Source organism: Melospiza georgiana, chromosome 11 (assembly GCF_028018845.1).
Source record: "Melospiza georgiana isolate bMelGeo1 chromosome 11, bMelGeo1.pri, whole genome shotgun sequence".
Taxonomy (NCBI): Eukaryota; Metazoa; Chordata; class Aves; order Passeriformes; family Passerellidae; genus Melospiza; species Melospiza georgiana.
In genome coordinates, this window is record NC_080440.1 from 7,712,744 (window position 1) to 7,732,813 (window position 20,070).

Here is a 20,070-nt window from a genome sequence, read left to right on the forward strand (position 1 = left end):
TAAGCAAACCACATCAAGAAAAGAAATGTTATAATCTGGAATAAAATCCTCACATCTTTACTATTATTCTATATAATAACATTAAAAGAGAGATAATATGAGAATTTTTCACTGAAGTGTTCTATCAATATTTAAGTTAAAGAGAATGATCTCTTTCAACAACTGCTTTGCAGGAGGAAATTCCTTTAGTGTAACCACCAAAAGAACCTTAGAAAAGGCCTTTAATCAGAGCCTTTGAAACAGGAAGGAAAGCATGATTTTCCTCTTTTTCTTCCTTAATGTTTTGAAAAGGAAACAAGCTATTGAAATATATCAAGTGATTTCCTTTACTTGAAACACTAGCAGACTTCTGTGCATTGTGTGCAAAACAAAAATAAACCCCTTTTATCCACCCAGATTTTGCTGTGGGTAAGACAGCACAGACATGGACTGATCATTGTGTGGCCAGGGAATCACAGCCTGGGGACGAGTCACATCCTACCCAAACAATTAATTTTGGGCATGGAAGAATCCTCTAAGGAGACCCTGGTGTAATTATCCATGAGTGGCTGCTTTATCTGTGAGGAGCAAGACAGGGAGCAGAAAAACCTGATGAGGTGGCCAAAGCACTGTGTGCTTGCAGGGGGTTGGAGTCTTGCAATAGAAAGCAGGTAAAGAACAAAACTAAAAACAGGTCCCATGTGGGAATCTATAAAAATCAGAAGGTTTTAAGAACTGGTGAAAACCTTTCTTAAAAGGTTTTCACCCAGTCCAGTTAAATGGCAGCTTGGCTGCAGTGTCAAATTACACAGACACTGAAAAAAAACCTTGCAGCCTAACGCCTCCCAGCTTTGCTTTTGCTGGCCTGTTTTGTTATCCAGCAGGAGCGAAGTAATAACTTCTATTTTTGTGGAAAACCACACCAGTTTTTCAGCTCAGTGTGTTGTTTTATTTCACAGCAGAACACTGCAATTTATAAGCAGCAAAACCTAAGGAAAATTCTCTAAATGAAGGACTTTATGGCGTGTTATCTTTTAACCCATTTTTCACTGTGTTTGGATTTATTTGCCTTCCCAGTTGCAAAGTTAAATGATTCTGAAAGGAGAACAATTAATCCAAGATCCTATTTGTTTTAATCTAACACTGTCAACTAGTTTTAGGTTTGCAGTCAAGAGAAAAAAAATGTCTGTTAAGTTCTGCAGCAGTACCTAATGTCTAAAGACAATCCTCAGAAAAGGTACAAAGATGTTTTATCACAGCACTATAGATGGAACAGAGATTTATTGTTGTACTGAGCACCATTCCAGCAGATGCCTTTTGAATTACAATGAGATTATTAAAACTTTACAAATCATTATTTTAAAACCTGACAAGAGTACTTTGGGAACCGGAGCATCTTGATGTCATTGCTGATGATGCATTACCTGTGGTAAGGCTTCAGGAAAATTCCCAAGTAAAAAATTGGTTATAAAAGTATAAAATATATTAATATTTATTTTAGTACCTGCTATAAGTTCAAGGATAATAGGTATATGCATCAGAACAGCTGAATGGTCATATTTATGCCAGCATTAGAAAGATGTTCATCTGCTGCAAAGTTAAATTAATTTTCATAGATAGTTAATTTTCTGTTTCATTATCAGTTCCCTAAATTTGAAAGACAAATAATTTATTTACAAATAGAAACTTCAGAGAGGTGCATTTTTAGAGCAAACAGAAGATAAATAACAGAGTGAAGCATCCAGGCTGCCTTCGAAGTTCTAATATGAATGATAGATTGCAGCAGGTTGTGATTGATAACTTATGCATTCTGGAGCACTGACTGAAAAGAAACAAATTGTTTACTGTTCACCCCAAACCATTCTCAGGTAACAAATGACTCTGATCTTTACCTATCACATAATGCCTGTGATGCCCTTAAACATCAGTGAATGAGGAATGTGTGGGCTCACTGTGTCCTTCAGGGGTGACCTGATCCCTTAAGGACAATATTTCTGCCCCTCTCCCCTTCCCAACAAGTAGAAAGTTTAAGCAGCTACTTACCATGATGTACAACGCCCTTCAACCCATGGATAATGGGATCCAGTGCTGAATTGTCCCTCTGACTGACCTACATGCAAAGGATACAGGATTGGTTACATCTACTCTGGCATTAGGCAGAACAGTTTCAGTTTAATCTTCTAACGAGAGAAAAGAAAAAAAAAAGATGTTACCTAACAAGCTGCTGAGTTCTCACATTTACAATGGATCTTCACCAAATGCCTAAGGTACATGGCGTCACAAAATAGTGAGGAAGGTTAAATAAAAACAAAAAGTGTCCTCTGCATTCTTTAAAACATTAACCAATTATCAGCCTTGCAAGGCCTAAAAACACAGAGCTGATTTTTCTCCATCTACTCCTTTTTTCATAGAGAAGAACTGCTGTGATAAACAGAAGTCATCTCAGACCAGTTCATTCCTTACCAACAAGGCCATAAATCTGGTGCTGCCACTGCAGTCAGGGAAGCTGGATCCCTTTCAGCCCTAATGGAATTTGGCCTTGGCATCTCATTGCTATTCATATTTTTAAATGTATTTAATTTAGTGTCACTTGGACAAAGGAAAGGCAAAAGAGCTCTGTGAGAAGATCTAGAAAAAAACAATCAGTTTTAGACAATGTAATTGCCTGCACTGCTAGACCAAGACCTGGAACATTCCTTCTATCACTCAGAAATTGAACATGTCCTCCACAACAGTGAGATCTACCACCAGAGAGAGAAGGGAAAGGCAGCAGGAAGAATTAACCCTGTTGAGCTTCACAACTTCCAAATTAAACCCATCATTTCAGTCACTTACTTGCAAACAGACAAGGAATTCCCAACCAATAATGCATTTTTTTTAACCTTTTGCCTCTTCAGAGGTATTGTAGGAATAACTCACAATTTCTGTGAACATCTTCCACTATTTAAGATACTTGCCAATTTACTTTTGGGAGATAAATACTGCCATGTATCTTACTCATGGGGTACATTCTTCCTTCTTTTCCCCACCAGCTTCAGAACCTGAGCAGTGTTGGTAATTTCTGGATGGACAGCTCCTAATGGGCAACACATCCCATACAAAAGAGCTGCCCTGTATTTTACTGCCTGCTGATGACCTCAATGCCATGTGGAAAAACAGAGTTTAATCACATTATGGCCGTGTATTAATGTATTTGGAAAGGAATGGAGACAAAAGGAGAAAACCCTGAAAAAGGACCCTGTGCCCAGCAGGGAGCACACTGATCTATGAAGGGCAGAACCAGCCTGGAGCTGCTCTTAGGAGGAGGACATCAATGACCACAGCACATCCAAAAACTGCGCTGTAATAAAATCACAAATTTTAATAGCCTGATGAGAAAATTGGAATTCACTGCCCAAGTTTCACAAGCACAAGTGCCTCTCATCTTGTCCTTCCTCCCCATAACTAATTGGGATTCTTAGAAACCTCATTATCTTCTCAGCCAACTGCATTGAGATAAACCAAAACAAACCACTTTTCTTTTTCTGTTCATTTGCCCTATGAACTACTCTGCTGTGTTCAGGACACATTCTCATGCACTTCTCTAGAGACAAAATGGTTTGGTGTTGTAAATGGAAATTGAAAATCCTCTCTCATCACAGTACTCCAGAACTTGCAATGATCATCTAGGGCAAGAAATGCAATAAAATTATCAAAGCAGCAAAAGCAGCTTTGAAATATATACAGCTCAGATGTTACTGGACATAACACCATTACCCTGAAGGCTGCAAGCTCTTTGAAGCATGAACTTTAATATGCCCAAAGGGGTGCTCTGTACACTTTGGATCCAGTATAAATAATAATCACAGGACAGTGGACCAAATTACCCACTTTGTAGGTTCTTTCTGACATCTGACAAATCAAAAAGAAACACTAAAAATACAGAGCCTGTTGTGTGACACATTCCTGCATCTTTTCCATTTATCCAGGTTTCTCTAACCATGGGTACCACTGGAAAAAAAAATCATTAAAATGCAGCTAGCATTTAAGGACAAGAACATAAGAAAATATTGCTCTGGACTTAAACAATGTTTTATTTATTTCTGCCTAACTATAAGTGGTAAAGAGTTTTATTCTGTTTACTTTGGTTTTATTTCTGGTGACAGCTGCAATCAGTTTGAAAAAAGCAAATAGACAGAAAGGATCATAAAGGTTAGAACTCTTCCTTTTGGGATTTTGTGTCAAAGTAGATCAATCCTTAACCTCAGCCCTGGCAGCGCCCCTTTAATCTGAGGTGGTGTGGCTGTATAGATCCAGCCATGCAGCCCCTTTGATAGCACATTCTGCAATGTGCTGTGTTCCTCAGCAGCACAAAACAGGCACAGCATTTCTATGGAGGCTGTAAGGCAAATGCTCCATGCTTATGTAATCTTGTTTCTCCAGGGGTATGGGGAGCAGGATCTCATGTTTCTTTAAAAATCATATTCAAGCAAGTGCCACTTGCAGAGATGTCAGTTCAGACCTGCACGGGATATAGCTTTATTTTCCTTCCAGGTGCTTTCCTTCCTCTTACCTTACGTTCACACACAGTTCTCTCACACCTCAGTACAACTGTTTCAGGATCTTGGCAAGACCATTAGAAAAGTGACCAAAAGGTTTCTCATTTTGTACAAGGCTTCAGATTTCAGAACAAAAGTTTTCTTACATCTTTTTCTTCAAATTCTTAAACAACCAAAAAAAACCACCTTGAATTTCATCTCTCTATTTTTTTTCACTTCTTTGTATCCTTTTTCTGCCTGTGTTCACAGAGGAAATCAGGTTTCTGAAATCCAAAATGTCAAGTTCTATCCTCATTGCTGCACATCTCTGGTTTAAGTGGCCTGCAGCTACCACACTGGTTGAGATCAGAGATTCACGCATACAAGAATCCTGTCTCTGATAACAGCTGATACTTAAAAGAAAGGAAGAAAAAAAAAATAGCAGAAAGGAAAAAAATCTCCAGAATAAGAAATGTCCTTCTGACCTGCTTTACAATTCCATGCCATGAAGTTTGAGCTTATATCCTCCTACAAACTGTTTTTTTACTTCCATTGTTATATAATATGTGTTCTTCCAGACATGTATTTTTTTATCTTATGAACATATCCTGAAGGACAACAGCAATGAATTATTCAGATTGGAATTTCTACATTACACATTTCTGCTGGTACCTTAGAGAAAGATCACACATCTGTAACTGGGTCTGGGCACTTTGGCTTCACCCAACACATGCCTGGGCAAGGCTTTTCTTGTGAGTGAAAAGATGTGAGTTTCTCTCCTACTCCTTCAAGAACTTACCAGAAGAAACACCAAGAATGACAAGGAATTCTAGGCACAAACACAAGCCTACAATGCTGCAGAGTGAGTATTAACAGACAGATGGAAAAGCATCCTGAAATTGCCCTAAAATACCCACAGTACCACTACTACAAATGTTGCTTCCTGTACAAGATGCTTTTGCTCAAAACTGACTAACACTCTATAGGTCTGCAGTAAACAGATGAAATAATGCTTGTGTGCATCATTTATAATTGAAAAATGCCTGTAATCCTCTTCAGCAGCAATAAATAGGTAACTGTCATGCTAAGCACAATGGAAAAACAAACACAGAGATATCATCAAGCAGCTTCCTGTGCTAACAGAGCTCTCACCATAGGGTAAATATGGGATGAACATGATATGAAGAAGCAAAATCTCTTGTTTATTGTACCCTTTGGGTGACTCCAGTACCTGGTGCACATGCCATTCTGAATAGAAAGAGTGGCTTGATGTTAATGCAATTATTCAGACAAAAATTTGCAATATGGCAAAAGGCAAGGCACAAGTGACCCCATTCTGCAGTCATAAACCAGATATGTTCTTCACATGAAGGCATGGTGGAAATCTTACTCTAGACAGGTTAGATTTACTTACAGCTCCTGCATCTGATGCAGGGACTGGGAAATTATTCCTTCTTCAGTGAACAAGGCTGATCAGCCATGAGCTCTATTGACAGCACTGTTAACCCCTCTCAGCAGCACAATGTGTTGTCCCTGTGCTTCAAAGTGCTGCTGCTACAGCTGTACCCTTGAAGGCAGGCCAGGCAGCTCAGCCCCTTCTCAGGACAACATTACAACTCCAAAGAGGACAGTTTCAGTGACTGAGCAGAGCAGGAATGTGAGCAGAGGACAGACCAGAGCACCTCAGCCAGGCTCACCATGCTAGTTCAGCCACCAAGACACAGCATGTGAAAATAGACTTTACTGGGCAAAGTTCTACCCCTGTGCTGCAGCTGTACTGAGCTCAGCTTGTCCCCATGAGTTAAAAAACACCAACCTGTTCTCATTTTCTATCACTCATTGTAGAGCAGCCAAAGCTCTCTGTTCATCTGATTATTTTATAGGACAAACTCAGAACCTCCCGAAGACCCTGATTTATCAAAACTCAGCAGAATCATAAAGTGTTAAAATTTATGCCACATGCTGTATAATTAAAACCATATGCTAAAGTCATGTAAGAAATCCATGACCTGTCTTTCTGCTGGAAACAGTTCTATAAAGCTGCAAAAAAGATCTCAGGCAAACATACTGATCTTACTGTGCTTATTTTAGAAACACCAACAAATAAAAACAAGGAAACGCCCAAATACACACTGAGGCAGTTGGAGAGGCCAAACAGCAACATCAGACCTTAACTCAAAGACCCCTGTCCAAAGCGCCAGACACTCCCATTGCCCAAAGCTAAAGGCTGAAATCTGAAACCCAGATTATCCTCCCACCAACCAAGGAGGTCGGGAGGGAGCACCACAAGTTTCTCTAATGATCACTGGGTACCAACTACTTTGTGATAGGTAGGTGAATATTAATCATTTGAACAGATCAGGAGTAAGGAATACATTTTCCTTTTAAAAATATGTTGGAAGGAAAGGGTGTGGGGGAAAAAAGAACTGAGGAAAACTCACCTATTTGGGTTGATACAAAATACAAATTCCTCTTTCATTTCCACCTTAAAAAATATCTGGCATTTACACATTAAACTGTCATAAATTTGCAGCAACTGCTTTCAAGCTCATTAAATGGGCTCACAGACAGTATTGCAAAGCATCTCAAAGTGAAGGAGAATGCCACAGTCGGCTATATTGAAAGGTGAAATGACATGCATTTTGTGCAAGGCAGAGGAAAATGAATGGCAACAATTTTGTGATACAGTACCTGAGCCTTTCCCCTCTGAATAGTGATATAATTTACTTTTCTCTCCCACTGCAACATTTGGCCCTTGACTTGAAAACTAAATCTTCCATCTATCAAGCCTTACCCATCTGCTAAGTAAAATGGCCAAGAAAATCTGCATGCCTTGAATTCGATATAGCCAGCTGCTCCCAGAGTGCTGAGCATTAACATCCAGAGACCATCCTCTCGTGCTGCAAAGGACGCTGCCTGCCAAGGATGAATGACTACATACTTAACCGTGGCAGCTGAAGCCACTGACAATGGCTGACACAGAAAGATGCCAATGTGTCAAACTCTACTTTCAATTACAACACTGAAAGTCAGGGGTAATATTCCCCCAACTGTGTGCCTTCAGCTCCCATACAGCCTGCAGTTAAGATATATAAGTCACCAGCCAAAAACCCAAGCTCCAAGCACTCTGTGCAAACAGCTAAGAAGAAAAAGAAAACTATTATGAATTAACTTGGTTGCAGAAATTAAATTGTCCTGTAGGGCTTCAGGACAATCAACATGGTTAAACAATTTATTCTTCTATCAGCTCAGTGATGTTGGACAGATGCCAGTCTCCAATCTCTGTGGGAAAGGACCTGATTTTCAGTTGGTTAGAACAGAAATTATAAGAATCCCATTTAATGTGAACACTGTGCCACACAATACGTATTTTAACACCACAGCAACAGGATTTAAAGAATCCAAGATAATCACCATCAAAAGAAACATTCTTTCCTCACTAAAGGGAAAGCACTAGGGATATTGCTTTTGAAACTCTTCAAATCCATGTCTTCAGGGCCAAATAAATTCAGGGCCAGCTATCAGCTTGGGCAGCCCTACTCCTAATCCTTCTGAACAGTGATGCTTTAACCTGCATCAGTCTGCAGCACTTGGAAGGGATCCTGGCTTTGTGGTCCACACCCTTCTGCCCTGCACTAACTCCATTGTCCCACCTCTTGCTTCTCTCCCTTTTGAAGTCCACATTGTAAAATCTGATTGTGGATAAATATCTAGTTTCTTAAACATTACTGAATAAAAGGAAGTGAAAGATTCCAGCCAGATCTGGAATGCGGATGAACAGATATGAAAAGTTTACATGTGCTTTGCTTTGAAATAAAGCAGGAAATATTTATCTGGAGCTTTCCAGGAGAGCTGATGGGTGAGAAGGGATACTGGTTGACACAACAGCACACTGAGCTATCTATGAAGCCAAGAAAATGCCTACAGAGCTACCGACATAATGATAAGCTAGATTTGGTGCTCTAAGTTTTTCACCTTCACAAGCACCAAATGATCCAAGAATGATATATTCCTGCTCCTCCACAGATGATATTTTCTTCCATCTCCCCCATATAAGCTATAATTGCACATCTCCCATATGAGCTGATGCAAAAGGACAAATCTGGCCAAAAGCCTGCAGCCTGACAGAGGTGAGCAAGGAGGCAGAAGGCATTTGCTGTGTAATGAATGGACTGCCCAAAGTAAGTATCCTGCAGAATATATTTGTAAGAGAAAACAAGAAATGGAAACAGCCCCCTTAATACTTCAATTTTCTACTCATGTGTAAAATCAGAGAGAATAACAGGTACCCAGGCAAGATATGACACTGAACCTTAAGGTGGCACATGCACTATTTCACACAGATACTACTATGGCCTTTGATTTTTTTTAAAATGTGCATTAGAGCTGATTTTGTCTTTGCCTATGGCAACTGGTTTCAAGTTTAGGGATTTGAAGGCAAACTCTGTTGAGTTAAATTTGGGTTTTGGCCTTCAGGTGTTAATAATCCTGCTATGAATGAAAATATTCTGAAGTCATAGAGGTGCATATGCTGGAGGAGGGGGTGCTCCTAAATGTCTCATTCACTATGTTGTTTCAAGGGAAGAGAAAAAAAAAGTTAATGAGTCTTCCAATGATTATTTTAAATAGAGTAATGGGTGTGCATTGATCCTTCTAGCTAATTCCACTTTGAATAATACATCATTCTGACTGAAAGCTTGCTAGTGATGTATGAACTTCATATTTCACTACAGCATTGGAAGATAGCTACTAGCAGGGTGTATTAACTAGCAGTGCCAAAGAGGAAGCTGCACTTTTGCCTTTACTTTTTTGAAGTCCACAATGGTTTTAAGAGCTATTGAACTGACTTTGGGGTCACGTGTTCTGGCTGTCCCTCATCTTTGGTTGAGTGCAATGAAGCTGTTTGCAACCATTGCTCCTCACAGCCTTTAACTCAGCCCCTGCATCACTTTGTCCCTGCTGCCTCTCCACCTGAGCTGTAGACATTCTGGGCCTAGGATGGGACAAAGCAGGTTACAGATCAGCAACTTCCCCTTTCATTATGTCCAGCAGGGATGCTTGAAAACACAAGGAGCATAAATAGTCACTTTTACACCACAGGTTGGCTGAAATACCAGTATCACAAAAAGAGCAAAACACTGGCTACCACAGAAGAACATTGAACAGAATCTGTGCGTTGGTGCAACATCCTGACACAAGAGACTGTATCAAAAAAAAAGCAAGACCATGAAACTCGGAGGAAGAGTTAAGTTTGCTTAATAACTCAGTTCAGAGTGCTCTGTGTTTGTGCACACTGAGTTCCTTTGTTAGCAGAGAGGAGCATTGATCGTGCATTGTAACCTGCTGGCAGTGGCTGATTGGAGCACCAGGCTGAGGAAAACTCTGCAGCTTCCTCTCCACAGCATTTCTTCCATTCACTATCACAAGATTTGCAACCTGCAGCATGGCAAGAAACAACAGAAAATGTATTTTCCTTTCTTTTTGTAAGGCACTCTTTTGCCCAAACTTTGACTTATTCCATTGCTAAATTAATTAATTTCCCCAAAGCATTCTTGCACAAATTCAGCTAATTTACTGCAAGTGAATAGCACATTCAATTAACAAATTACTGAATGATCTTAATACACATATGTCTAAGGAAAAACAAAAGATATGCTCAGCCCAAAAGCACAATCTGATTAGAGCAATAGAATAGCTCAGATACAAAGTTCTGTAAAAGACAAAAATGTAATTGAAACACAGAGGAGAGGCAGCATCAGTGGCAGCTTCTCAAAGCTGGGGAAGCTTGATTGATAGACTTTGCCATCTGCAGCTGCGCAAAAAAGGGCTACAGTAGCTGCAAGTTTATTTAAAGCAATTTCAGTGCACTGAGCCTACTTGTTCTCCTCTGAGAAAATAATATGATTTCTTCATAGAGCATGTAGTCTATTTATTTAAGCAGCAGTGTGCAAGATCTCTCAATCCTACCAGCAGTTCAGCTGGAAAAATGACACACCAGGGGGTAACATTTTATCAGGATGGAGGCTATTTTATAAAAACTGCCATCAGGTATAAACTGTTCTCATCCTCTGAGTTAAAGAAAAAAAAAAGGGGGGGCCAAAAAAAAAAAAGAGTTTGGTCTCTTAAAAGAGTTTTCTCAATTTGCTCAATTTACAGTTTTTAGGTAAAAATAACCATTTTGACCTAAGTAGGGAGGAAAATGAAATGGTGTAATGAAAAAATATAACAAGCACTACAGCCAGATCATCTTACAACACCCACTCCTTGATGTACAGCTTCACACATTTGGAGAGGCTAAACTCAAAACTGTGAAACCACAAATGGAAGTTAGCTCTCATTTTCTTCTGTTCCTAGCTTGAATTTGGTACAAAATTGTACAAGTGAGAAAAAAGTATCTCCACCTCTTTTTTTTTTTTTTTTAATGAAAATAAAGCAATGAAGTCTGTTGGCTAAACAGGAAAATTTCCTGGGCAAAATGCAAAGGCTGAAAAGGAACAGCTCAGATGGACATCTGGAACTCCAGCATTTTGCAGGGGTTTAATTGAATTGCTCCAGCTAAGCTTGCCTAGGATGCAGCAGAGATTTCCAGCCTTTTCCTCTTTTCCAGCCAACACAAAGGATTTTGGTGAGAGAGGTCACATCAATTTCTCCTTTAAAATAAGGAAAAGGAATCGTCTCAGCTTCCCAGCATCTTTTATTCATTCTACAAGAAAAGTCCTGTCTTTGTCTCTCCCAGCACAGCCCTGGGCTCCCTCCAGCCAGGCCATTACAGATGACTCAAGCCAGCATCAATGAGTCACAAACAAAGAGGATGCAGAAATGTCAATTAAGTTACACAGTCACTTCCCTAATGACAACCACACCTCAGTTCACAATTAAATTAGAAATCTAGTGAAAATTATTGTAGGGCAGATTTTTTTTTTCTCCTTAATGTTATGCTTTGAAAAATCAAATTCCAGCACAGTTTGTTTGCTGCTCCTTTTACCTATTTCTAAGGAGGTTGGTGTAAATTGACCTCCCAAAACTGCAGCAGCAATTTTTGCTACACCAAATTCCCCATTTCTAATGCAGCAGCCATGGGCTGGGTGGGCTCTCAGGCATCTTTGTGGTACAAGGACCCAATGTTAAACCAGTGCTGTTCATCAATACCTTCCAGCACAAAAGGACAACGACAATACAGTCTTGAATTTTTAATTTTCTTTCAAGCAAGCTCTTCCATCTTTACTTATATTTCTGTAAATTTTCGGTGTCATATAATTCTTGCAGGTATGTGCAGCTTTGCAAAATGCTATGAACTTGCACAATTTGGTGCTCATAGTACCTAAGGCAGAAAGCACCTACTAATCCTCAAAGTTTCCTCACTTCTGACTCCACTTTTATGTCTGAGTAGCCTCCCTCTTCCATCACACACCTGCCACATCCTCCTCACTGTCTCTTTCCACCCAAATGTTACAGCATCCAGCATCCTCCTCTCCACATTCCCCTTGAGCATCCTTCCACAACTCTCCCACCTTTTCCTCTCCACCTCCTGCCTCTCCAAGGAAGTTCCTCTGCTCTTTCACCCCCTGAGATGTTCTTTATGGAGGCAGGAGACAGAAGTAGCTTTGGCTGCTGAGGATGGTGAGTGGGCTTGCCCAGGGGATCCTGGGTGCCAGCAGACAGGGTGCCAAGGGTACCAGCTGCAGGGCTGCCAGGGCTCCAGAATCAGTGGGATTGAAGTGTGGGTGCACCAAGAGCCAGTCACAGAGCTGTCCCTGGGCAGTCACAACAGAACTCCAGAAGCAGGGCAGAGAAATGAGGCAGTCCATATCAATCCTCTTCAAGCCACTGAATTAAGAGTGGCAGGATGTGGCCTGCATTTTTTTTTTTCTCAGCTGCTTCTAAATTGCTCAGGTTCCTGCAGCAACAGAAGAACAGCTCAACCCCACTGTTTCACCTGGTGTAACGCCAGACAGAAACAGTGAGGTTTATATGTCAAGATGTTTATTTTCCTCTTGGTTAGCATGACCCAACAACTCACTCAGTTCCTTAAAAAAACATTTCAACAAGTATCATGGCTCATGTTTAGAACAAATGGGCAAGTTTTGTGCAGAAAAACAGCACTTAGAACACAAGTGCATTAAAAGCCTGGCAAACATTCAGTTTGTGGCAGCAGTTTCTTCCTCTTGAAATACAAAGAAATACAAAAACTAACATGACATGTGTGCTTGTTTCAAGATGTTCTACATTTCAGCAGTGGCAAAGTGAATGCTATTCAATCACTGCGAGCAGGTGATAATCTTAAAGCCACAGAACTCCTCAGGATTCTCTAGCCTTCATGCCTCTGCTCCATGAGCTTCTTACAGCTTTCCTGAGCTCCTGTGGAGTGTGACCTATCTATGGAGGGCATTTTCAAGCTCTGTCTCTGGTCAGGAAGCCCTCCTCCTACACAGGCTATAACTTCAAAATTGCCAAAATCTAAAAATCTCAGGGAAAGTTATGAGAAAAGAAGTAAAATACAACTGAACAGGATTTAAAACAAAACTTAAAACAGGGTTAGAACAAAAGGTGCTCTTTGAACAAGTCTAGCCTGACCCAGAAGAGTGAAGATGCTTCCTGCAGGTGAATGTACATAGGAATGCTCTCAGGAACCTTCTTCCATCTCATCTCCTCCTCTCTGAATTTGCTCATGAGAAAACCTATTAATTTGAGGTGGTTCCTAACATTTCCTTATTATTTTTTCTTTCTTCTCCCACCCAGCACTGTAACTCCTGGGTGTCCACAGCTCACGAGCAGTGGTTATGATCTGATCCCCAGTGCTGTGGCAGAACAGCTGGACCATCCACGCTCCTGGCTCATGCATTGCCACAGCCTCAGTTCTGGTGTCCACCTCTAGAAAAGTTTCTTATCTCTCTTCTTAAGATCCACCAGGCTGCATGGTCTCTTGATGTCACCACCCTCATACAGCCTCCTGCAACTGACACCACAACCTGCATCAGGTTTTTCCCTGCCAAAAGCCTGATTGTTATGGAGGGAGCTAAAGAGCCAAGCTCTGTGAAGGCAATCCACAGAGGGCTGGCACTGAGGGACATCTTCACTGCCAGGCTGCCCAGCCAGTCATGCCCAAAGTGCCTGAGACCCAGCACAGTCAGAATTGCAGCCCAGCTGGAACAAGCTCACCAGGAGCACTGCACTGCTGCCTGCTGGGAGGATGAGAGGCTTTCCAGAGCAGCACCACGGCCCAACCACTTCATGCTGGAGCATCCCATGTTCCCTGGAGTCTGGTTTGTACCCCCAGCACACTGGTAGGATGCACCTGCACTTGCTGCTCTCTTTACACTCAGATTTTAAAGAGGGCAGCAAATAGATATGGCATGATAACAAAGGCATTTTAAAAATGTCCTTTTTAGGGTTAAAGACACTATATGTCTCAGTTGTATGTCTCAGATGCAATGCAAGCAGTGATGAAGGAAGGAAGAGGGCACTTTCTAAAAGGCAGACACAGACTGGGCACTTAGGACACAAATACAGCATTTTAAAAAATTGCTTCTGACACAAGAACAGCTGACAGAGATAATCTCCACAGCTCAGCATGAATTAAGACAGTCTTTCAACAACTCTATTAGACAGGTGTGGTAGCAGCCAGCTGTACTGCATGCACAGACCAAGTTTCTCTGAAAGCTGAGTGCCCATATGGCCCTGCAGCACACTGAGGTGGTGCCACCCGCCTGGGCATCACCCTCCTCTCCCACCACCATCTGTCCTCAGAGAGGGATCAGTACCAGCCTGAGAGCAGTGCAGAGCTGGTCTGGATAATGAGTGAGTTCAGACTCCAAAGTGATGGATGTTCCCATCCACAACACAGGGACCCCCAGACAGCTCTACCCAGACAGGTTTAAAAGCCAGCTTTACTTCTGGCCTTTAATTCTCTGCTGAAGTTATGAGCAGAGGCAAGTCAAGCCATAAGGTGGGGTGGGCTGTGTGCTATTAGGAAGGTAAGCTTATTATCTGAAATGTAATAAATCTCTGTAGATATCTGGAATAGCAGAAGGCAACAGTTTGCTTTGCCATATCACTAGTAATGAGTTGGCAAGAGGAGAGCATTCCAAAATGTTAACCTAAAGCTTAATTTGACTGGTATGCACTTTGGGAGAGTACTTAATAAGACTGGTTCACCCGAGATGGGGAACTATCTGTCTGTTCATGCCTCCCATGAAATGCAGGAGGATATAAAAATGTGTGATTTTAGCAGTTTAGAATACAAAATTATGAGGAAAAAAAATCTTTGAAAAGTGATTGATGCAGTCTAATCATGTTTCACACAAGAGCATTTCAAATTATGTTAGATATTTTTATAGGATCTAGATATGATAAAGTAGGTTTGCCAGGTAGCAAGGTAGGCAGGAGGGAGGAAGGAGTAAGAAAATAATAAAATTCTTTTCTTACTTTTTACACAGGCATATGGATAAGACCGTACAAACCAGAGATAAAATGCACAAAAAAATTGCTAGCTTAGCTGTTAAGGTTATGGAGCTTTGCTTTCTAATCAACACTTACCCATAAAGCTGTTTTTAAATATTGATCTGATATCATGTTCCCAAGGGAAAATAAATATCAAAAGGGGTGATTTAATTCAATCTTCATGGTTCCTGCATAACCATGATCCTATTTCTTCCAAAACCCAGAAAGCAGTAACTTAAGTGAAGCTTACAGATCAGCTAATATATTTACAGCCTTAAAATAACATGAGACACACTATAAAATACACTGAGATCCAAAGTTAATCTCTTTTAGCAATATTCTAGCAGCAAGTAAAGATGAATTTTACGGTGAAAAAAATCCATTTCATCAGGAGCAAGACTGAGCTTTCTAATAACCACGCTCCTTTCTAATGTGGTACATCATTTTACTTTACTCATAAAGAACACTTTGCCAAATCTCCAGTTAGGCTTCATTTGATACAGCAGAGATGTTGCAAAACCAATACCCTCTTGCAGAGAGTCTCTTTAGACTTGATAATGACCACATTTCCATGCATTTTTGATGCACAGAAAGGGTACAGTTACAATCAGCAGCTAAATACTGTTCTGATGGTGTCAGCCAGACAGCTTTTCCTTGGCTCCTCAGAGCTGTGAAGCAGTTGCAAACACCATAAGCTCTTAGGAAAAATCCTGCTCCACCAAAACTCACTGTTCAGAGGTGCCGAACAGATTTAAGCAATTTATTTAACACATTTCACTTTTCTGCATAGAATAAGATGGTGATTAGCATTCTTGACTCTCACCTATCTCCAGCAGAGCATAAGAGCACATCCCAGCTTCTGTGCTGGTTTTGTTCTGGAAACTGATACCAGCACACCTGAACTTCAAACAAAGGGAGCTTTAAATTACTCAAAGCAGGACCACTGAGCTCATTTGGAACTCATTACCTTAGTCAAATTAGTGTGCTTTTCAGTGAATCCCAGATGTAGAAGATACCTCTGAAAGCTACTATAAAGTTATGCTGTAAAAGGGTTCCCAGGTTTACACACCCTCAACTCCACCCTATAAACCTGAAGATTTCTGATTTAGATTCATAAGAGGTAAAACATCAGGTACCAGGATTGCTCTGGGCAAGCTGCCATGCAGAATTATTTTGGGGGTTATCTGCCATCAGCATTATCAGCTAAACCATCAGTTATACATACAAACGTCTGCATCTGTACAAAGACATCAAGAAGGGAACAGACTAGATTATGATTTACTTTCATTGCATTTTTCCTGGCCTTTGGAATGAAAACCATGGGCTCAGAATGCCCTCAATAATCATCTCTCCCACAGTCATCCTGCAGCACAGAAACTACAGATGACAAAACCCAGCAACAACTCAACCCTCTGGCAGTAACCTTTAACATTGGATTTATAGTAATTTAGGACAGATGATAATCAAATTACTGAGGGATATTTTCCTGCATGCTGGCTCTGCATCATGTGTAACATTTAAGAATTGCACAAGAAACCACACAATCATTGCTAACAGCCGGGGTGGTGCTTACATGGACACGCCAACCTGACACCAATCCATGTGACCCTGAAAGCTCCCAACCATCCTCTTCTCTCCTTGCATGCTTTCATGCTTTCCCATCACTTCTGATCTGGGAAAATACTGACATTTCAGCCAGACCTGCTCTGTGATTTGACTAAGGCTGAACAGTGTGGGCAGCACAAAGACACAGTCAGGATGACTGTGCAACCACCTCAGTGCCTGTACCAAACATGACACGTTCCATTTATTTGTACAAAGAGAGCCCTAAGTTATTCTTACATCTCACAGCAACCTATTAACAAAAAGAAACTTTGTGAATGAAGTATCCAGCTAAACACTTCAAACAAATACATCAATTATGCATAGTCTGTATACTTTTTCCACCTTAGGGATCAAACTGGAACGAGACTAAAGAATTGTTTTATTTGTATTAAAAATGTATCAGCTGCTGTCCGAGAAGGTTTTCCAGAACATTTGGTATGCTACCCAGGAAATTCTGTCTGAAGCTTGTATTGTTTATTCTTGCCAATACAAGGGGAAACGTGGTGCTGTTATAGCTGAGAACTACAGTAATAATTCTTCAGGCAGAACAGCTTGTATTTAATAACTTTTTCATCTGAGCCAGAAGATCTAAAGGGAAAGGAAGCCCCAATTTTACCCATCTATTTTATATATTCAGACTTTACAACCAATCTCTCTTTTATGGCACAAAGTGAAACTAGACGATCATTTATGAATAGATCCTGTGCTCACCTTTGCTTAAAGTGTGCCATAACACTAACTGGTAACCAGAGACATAGGAAGACTTTGCAGTTTCATGGAAGACACTGAGGGCAAAAAACAGGCGTAAGTTTTTTAAGGGTTACACAAATCCTGTTCAAAATCCTGCAGAACTGGGAAAGTATGACTGGAGAACTGGAGTTTCTTGGCTGAAATGTTAGATTTCTCCATCCACATCTCACAAATGTAAACCACACGTAGTACATTTGGTATTATAATCCTCTGAGAGAAAAATGGGTTAGAGAGGTAGATGAATACAGAGCCTGTTAAAAAAAAAAAAATTAAATTTTAAAATGAGGTGGGCAGACAGGCTTAAAAAACTCTCTTCCTGAAATCCAGGCTGGATGTCTAAAAACTGGGAGAAAAAAGGGACTTCCCAGAGGCAACGGTTCTGTTTGGGAGAGAGGAGAGGAAAAGACAAGAATGTATATCTTCACATCTCCTGTGAATCTGTAACTAAGATCAATTTTAGCAAAACTCTCCGAAAACTTAGCAAAAAATTAGATTCTTTATTTACAGCTTCTTTCTTTCTTAAATAAAAGGCCAAGTAAAAATGCACTGGATTTGGGGCATGTAAGAAGGACAGGGATGAAGCAATTGTTGGTATCACAAAGTCACAAACAAGCCACATTTAAGTGCTCTGAGACACAAAAAGGGGCTGCTGTTCCTACCTAAAGCAGTGATGGAGCGTGGAGCCAGGCTGGGGGTCCCTCCACGCTGCCCCAGCTCTAGGTTTGCTTTGTGATGTTTGACAAGGTGACCAAGTGATGCATCAACAATGCACAACAGAGACCAAGATGCACAAACTACTACTGTAGATAGGGAACTGATTTGTTTTTTAGTCTAATGATTATAATCAGTAAACTTCCTGAGTCTCAATCTTCCTGAACCACAGAAGGGGTGAGATTATAGGCTGACAACTGTAATTTTTACATATTACACATGTAAGTGTCATTTTCAGGAATCTAGTAATGAAAACTCCACAAGACATTTTCAATAAATTTAAAAAATTTTATGGCATGGCTTCAAAATAATTTGGTTTTGTTTTTTGTTATTTTTTTAACCCGGATATTTTTAAATTACAGAGAAGTAAATTACTGTGTTTAAGAAGCTGATATTAGACACTATAAATATTCCTAAACTGATTCCACTTCTGAACATCAAGGTTGAGAGAAAGGAAAGGGAAGAAAAGAATACACAAATGCATGCTGATCAAGTTCTTAAGGCAAGTAATTAAAATAAAACCACTAAAATGTAAGGGGACAGTTATGAGAATTAATGCTAACAGGTTGGTATGTAATTTAATGAAGCAAGTTAATAATGGCATCCTGCTTGGGATTAATTTCAATACATTAATCAATTAAGAATCATTCAGAAAGCAAAAAAACTGCAGGTTAAAAACATTTACAATGCTATAAACTGAAAGACAGTGATCCAAACATTCAAATGAACATTAAACCAGAAGAGCACAGAGATCTATTCCCATGCAACATATATAAGCTGGTCTCATTAATGGTTATGACTGATAGCTCAAGACCTTGAGGACAGACCCCATAAAATGTGCAGAGCATTTTTTGTATTTGCAGCATTGCAGAACTTTGGAATCCAAGTCCTCTCAACAAGAAGAAAGTTTGCAGTTCCTTCCTAACATCAATAATTGTGATTTTTCCATTAAATAAATTGGACCAAAGGACTGTGATTTATCACAAAAAGCAGAAGTCACTTGGTAACCCATCCCCACTGTTATCCCACCTCCTTGCTGCTGCATCCAAGCCAGAGACAGCACAAGTAGTCAGTTGTGGTCTCAGACTTTGCAGTTCAGAAAGCATTGACAGTGCATTTGTGGGGAAAAAAGGATCTAATTCTAATTTTTACCTTCAATTAGAGTTTTTAGATGCTTTGGAAATTCATTTCCGTAGGTATGTCTGAGATTAAAAACAAAATAAAAGCCAAAGACTCTCTGTGCATTCTGGTATTTTGCTCTGAACTGTAAAAAGAACTGCATGGCATCACTTTCAGTACTGCCCATATCCTTTAAAACTCAATCTAACAAAAATGCTTTAATTGAAAGCATTGCGTTTTGGAGGTCATCAGACTTTTTGCCTTAGTGGAAAATACCATGAACGAGTTCACGGAGTGCGGAGAAGAAGGGAAAGGAAGACGATTGCTTGGGCTCTGAAGAAGATAAGTGCACATAAGGTAAATTACCCTTCTACACTGCACAGTCAGCCTGTGGATAGAAAGTTTCAACACAGCAGGTTGCAGCCATCATGATCTAGAGACTGCAAATGCCTCTTGGCAGAACACAGGCAAGCAGAAGTGGAACGATGTGTTTGCTTCCAAGAACGATCTGTTTCAGCCGCCCTGTAAGTCTGTGCCTCCAAACCCAGCCCCCCTCTCGCTCACACATTTGTGCCTCATTCCTCCAAGCAGGCTTGCTCAGGATGTTCAGGCTGCTGTGTGAACACCTCTGCTCTTCACACTCACACATTCAGCCACATGAGCTCCTTCTCATGACAAGCTATGACGAGCGTGCAGCCATGCGAGCGAGAGCCCGAGCCCACGGCACCCTGCACAGAGACAGAAACTGCTCCTGTTTGCAGGGGATGTGACACCAGGGAAGCCCAGGCTCTGCACAGTTACCCAGCAGCAGAGGTGTGTCTCAGTGCTGCTGTCAATGCACTGGAAGTTTGGAGAACTGAAGCATATCTGGTACAAAAACCCCCACAGGTGAAAAGGCCACTGCAATTCAGTACAATTCAGCTCACTTACAAAGTGAGTTTATTGAGTA

At 40.6% G+C, this 20,070-nt stretch overlaps 1 protein-coding gene across 1 annotated transcript in view; it reads right to left on the reverse strand.

The window, feature by feature from the left end:
* The window catches only part of PTPRG (protein tyrosine phosphatase receptor type G), a 390,728-nt gene that overhangs the window by 107,532 nt on the left and 263,126 nt on the right, over positions 1 to 20,070 (reverse strand). Inside the window, exon 6 of the mRNA XM_058031858.1 lies at positions 2,023 to 2,089. Within this exon, the coding sequence (XP_057887841.1) occupies positions 2,023 to 2,089 (67 nt within the window). The remainder of the gene's footprint in view (positions 1 to 2,022; positions 2,090 to 20,070) is intronic.